General features: G+C 50.6%; 1 protein-coding gene across 1 annotated transcript; it reads left to right on the top strand.

The window, feature by feature from the left end:
- The first annotated feature begins 1,792 nt into the window (after positions 1 to 1,792).
- Positions 1,793 to 3,166, top strand: Krtap16-1 (keratin associated protein 16-1). Its single transcript, XM_090351717.1, has one exon. It carries the CDS (start codon positions 1,793 to 1,795, stop codon positions 3,164 to 3,166), a length of 1,374 nt encoding a protein of 457 aa, XP_090207843.1.
- The last annotated feature ends 1,765 nt before the right edge of the window (positions 3,167 to 4,931 follow it).

Genomic DNA, 4,931 nt, shown 5'->3' with positions numbered 1-4,931 from the left:
GGGCTGAATGAATGAATGAGAGAGAACGAGTGAATGAGTGTAACATTAATAAAAGAAGGGGGAATGGATGGCATGGTAGCTCTGGTAGCTCAGTGTTTCTAAGGGCCAGCCTGCTTTTTGCCCTGATGATGAAAACACATAGGAGAGGTAAGATAGGCCTTTCTCTGAGTGAGAATGTTAAGCTTTGGTGTTTGAAAAGCCTGAGGTTCACTTCCTACCTTATCCTCCTTGGGAGCTCTCCTTGAGTTTTTCTGTTTAAGGCTAGCACTCTACCACTTGAGTTATGCTTCTACTTCTGGCTTTTTTGGGGGGTAGTTAATTGGAGATAAGAGTCTCACAGGGACTGGAGCCTGGCATAGTGGTAGAGTGCTTCTCTAGCATGCACACAGTCCTGGGTAAAATTTGTTGGTACCACATACAGAGAAAACTCTGGAAGTGGTGCTGTGGCTCAAGTGATAGAGTGCTAGCCTTGAGAAAACGCAAGGACAGTGTCCAGGCCCTGAGTTCAAGCCCCAGGACTGCCACAAAAACAATCATAGGTCCGGGAGTTTGGCCTAGTGGTAGGGTGCTTGCCTAGCATGCACGAAGACCCAGGTTTGATTACCCAGTAACACATTCATAGAAAATGCTGGAAGTGGTGCTGTGGCTCAAGCGTTAGAGCAATAGCCATGAAAAAGCCCAAGGACAGTGCCTAGGCCCTGAATTCAGGCCCCAGGACTGGCAAAAAAGGCCTCACAAACTTGCATTGGCTGGCTTTGAACCACGATCCTCAGATCTCAGCCTCTTGTGTAGCTAGGATTGCAAGCAAGAGCAATGAGCATCTGGCTCTTTTATTTTCTTCTCACAGGAGCTGTCAAAATCTCCAAAGACAAGGAGGACCATAGAGATCTGCTGAATGCTGGGAGGTGGGCCTGAGTGGAAGAAGACAGGTGGGTTGAGAAGGAAAGTGACTTTCCAGGGATGAGGGCACAGGGCTGCTCCTGCTGCTGGAAGTCTGTGACACGTGACTTTGCCAAAGTCTCCTGAGAAATGTCAGTTCACATTGGTTCCATGGAAGAAAGAACTGCAACCGTAGATCATGGGATGAGCTCTGTGCCATTTTCCAGCAAGTGACTTAACCTTGCTGAACCTCTACCCTGAATGCTCCATCTTAACGGAGGGAGAACAACCTCTGCCTCATGAGACTGCTGCTGGATAGACACAAGATGGCAGCTGCAAGGTGCAGCCATGGAAAATGCAGCCTACACATCCCCTCCTGTCTGAGTTTCTCACCATTTCTGCCCTCCTTGTGCGATGGACTATTATCTATTATTTACTTATTTCTGTGGAGTGTCTCACCGTGTCTGCCCACTTCAGGGCGAGATGCATGAGGGGATCTGTGGGTCTGATTCCTGTGGACCTCTTCTTCACTCCATCCAGAGCTTTGGAGAGAAGAGATGAGGGTGGGTAGATGGTACATTCCATTCCTCTTTCCTTGTTCAGGATGTTCAGAGGTAAAGAGCATGCAGCGTGGAGATGCTGCTGCTTCTTCCAACATTACCTGTAGCTTTGAGGACTCCAAAGTTAGCTTGTCAATACACCAACATCCTCTTTACGGGCAGGTAGATCAACAAACATTGGTGTAATAAGATGTCTCTCTGCACCCTGGCCCAAACAGCAATAAGGAAAAGATGCAAGGGGGCCTCAAACAGCATGTGCCAGGGATGGGCATATAAAAGCCAGGGCCTTGGAGCTGCAGCACAGTCAGGCAGCTCCTTTCCAGCACTCACAAAGAAGCAGAGCCACCTCCACCATGTCTGGCAGCTGTTGTTCTAGGACATGCCCTTCCCTGCCAGCCATCTCTCTCTGCTCCACTGAGGTGAGCTGTGGAGCACCCATCTGCTTACCCAGTTCCTGTCAGAGCCAGACGTGGCAATTGGTGACTTGTGAAGACAGCTGTGGCTCGTCTGCCTGCGGGTCCCAATGCGGTCAGCCCTCTTGCTCGGTGAGCAGCAGCTGCTGTCAGCCTGTGTGCTGTGAGGCCAGCGTGTGCCAGCCTTCCTGCTCTGGGGGCAGCTGTGCTCCACCTGCATGCCTGGAAGCCACCCTGTGTGAGCCCATCTCTGCCATGAGCAGTTGCTGCCAGCCGGTGTGCTGTGAGACCACCTCCTGCCAGACGCTCCTCTGTGTGCCAGCGTCCTGCCAGCCAGTCATCTGCGAGCCCAGCTGCTGTCCGTCCACCTGTGCGGTGCCCAGTTCCTGCCAACCGATGGTCTGTCAGCCCATGGTTTGTGAGCCAGTGGTGTGTGAGCCGGTTTGCTGCCAGCCAGTGTGCCCATCGCCCAGCTGCTGCCCTTCGGTCTGTTCCGCTACCAGTAGCTGCCAGCCTGTCTGCTGTGACTCCAGTCCCTGCGAGCCATCTTGCTCTGAGGCCAGTGTGTGCCAGCCAGCCACCTGTATGGCTCTGGTGTGTGAGCCTGTTTGTCTCCGTCCTGTCTGCTGTGTTCCAAGCCCCTGTGAGCAGCCATGTGGCTCCAATCCTTGCCCGGAGCCCTCTTGTTGTGTTTCTAGTATCTGCCAGCCTATCTGCCCCGAGCCCAGCCCCTGCCCACCCTCTGTTTGTGTGCCCAGCCCATGTCAGCCTTCCTGCTACCTAGTCAAGCGCTGCCGTTCTGTCTGCTGCGAGCCCGTTTCCTGCCCAGCTGCTTCATGTCAACCTCTGTGCTGCCGTCCAGGGTCATCAGCATCTGCCGTCTGTCCACCATCTTGTCCCCCTAAGACTTACTACATACCCAGCTCTTCCAAACAGGCCTGCAGCCCTGTTTCCTACCGCACGATTTGCCGTCCAATCTGCCGCCCGATCTGCTCGGGACCCATCACCTATAGGCAGCCATACCTGACATCCATCTCTTACCGTCCTTCCTGCTATCGCTCCTGTTACTCCATCCTCCGCCGTCCCACCTGCTTCACTTCCTACTCCTACCGCCCTGTCTGCTCCCGCCAGCCTTGCACTGATTCTGATTCCTGTAAGCGGGAGGGCAAAAAGTCCACCTCCAGCCAGCCTGATTGTGCCGACCCTTGCAAGTCAGAGGTCCCACAGGAGACTCCCTGCCAGCCTTTGGAGGCCAAAGCTGCCACAGAGGCCACAGCTCCTCAGCCCCCTGCCAGCAAACCTGCCGATCGCTGATCTGGCCTCACCCCACCAGCTTCTACTAAGCAAGCTCTAAGCTAGAGAGGAACCTGGACTGGCCTGCACAAAGCTCGTTATGGCTCAGCCCAAACCCCCGCTCTTCCTGAACTGCCACTCATACGCCTGCTTATGCTTCAAAGAGCTAGTCAAAAATGTCAGTGTCTTAATGGCCCAAAGGAAGGCTTCTTGGGTATCAGAGGGAGATGGCCTGACTTCTTGTTTTCTGCTGCCAGTAAGCTGAGAGGAGCTGCTTTCCCATAGCACCAGTGTCTTTTCTGAGACACAGTATTTTCTCTCCCTATGCACAGGCTCCCTTTGCTGTGTGCTTGTGTTCCTTTTTGGAGATGCATTTAGCAATTCAATAAAAGTGGCTAAAATGAAGATTATGCTGTCTTTGCTCTCCTGTCCATACCGTAAGCTCATCAGAGACGTATTTCATCTTTGGGCAGGTCCACCCAATATCCATTCATCATCCATCTATCCATCCATCATCCATCTATCCATCCATCATCCATCCATCTACTATCCATCTTCCATTCATCCATCATCTATTTATGCCTCCATCCACTCATTTGTTATCCATTCACCCATTAACATCCATCCATCTATCTTTCATTCATCCATCTATCATCCATCCATCCATCCATCCACTTGCTATCCATCTCTATTTTTGCCTCTATCAATAATTTTCCTCCATCTATCCTTCTACTCATTTGTCATCCATCTACCCATTTAACATTAATCTATTCATTCATCATCTACCCATTCATGCATGCATGCATGCATCCGTCCAACATCTATTTATTCATCATCCATCCATCCATTAATCATTCATCTACCCATCCATCTAGCCATCCTCCTTCTATCATCTATCCATCCATGCATCCATGCATCCATGCATCCATCCATCCATCCATCATTATTAGATAGCTGTCATGTAGGTAGTGGGACTGAGTTCGTCTCTAGGAATGATCAAAACAAAAAGTCGCAGTTCTCATTCTCAGGGAGCTCAGTCTGGTGGGTGGGTAAAATATAGGCATTGAGAACATTATTATAGTCATTTGTGCTCAGCAGAGGACCCACGTCCTTTCCTTACAAGTAGGAATTAACCAGGTACAAACAAGGAAGAGAGACCTTTTAGGCAGGAAAAGCATGCACAAATGAATGGGGCTGGGAGCAAACTGCTCATTAGCCGATGCTTTGGCAGTGTCCTTACAGGAGAGGTGAGCCCTGAGCAAGGCAGCACAGAGGGATCTGCCCACATTGGGTCTGGTGTGTTGAACAGGAGGCAGGGGTATTTTCATCTAGGTGCAGAGCTTCTGTGGGGCATTGAGGCTAGGGTGCTGTGAGTCAAGTATGGGCATAAAAAGTGCTGACTTTTAGAAAGTCTGCTTTGCCTTGAAATAATTAACTCAAGGAAAGAACATAGGCTTGGGTATAACTGAGAAAGGTGAATAGCTTTGGAGTAGGATGAAAATAACAAACAGGAGTCATACTTACAAGAAGGAAGGTGGAATAACCTTTGCTTCTTGTGGGCTAGCTAATGTTGTGTTCTCCAGGTTGGCATAGAATGCTTAGTATCAACTCCTGCATTTGGTGCTCAGGGCAGAGGGGCTATCACTTGTCTTCTACCTGCACCATCAAGCGCAGGGTTGATAAGCCAGGGTTTCTCAACTTGACCGCTGCTGGTGTTTTGGGTGGGATGGTTCCTCACTGTGGGGAATATTCTGTGCATTGTGGAATGAAAAGCAGCCTGCATGGT

This window comes from Megascapheus bottae, chromosome 17 (assembly GCF_031878675.1).
Source record: "Megascapheus bottae isolate mThoBot1 chromosome 17, mThoBot2.hap1, whole genome shotgun sequence".
Lineage (NCBI taxonomy): Eukaryota > Metazoa > Chordata > Mammalia > Rodentia > Geomyidae > Megascapheus > Megascapheus bottae.
Note: the sequence above shows the minus strand (reverse complement) of the source record. Positions and strands in the feature narration are given on the sequence as shown.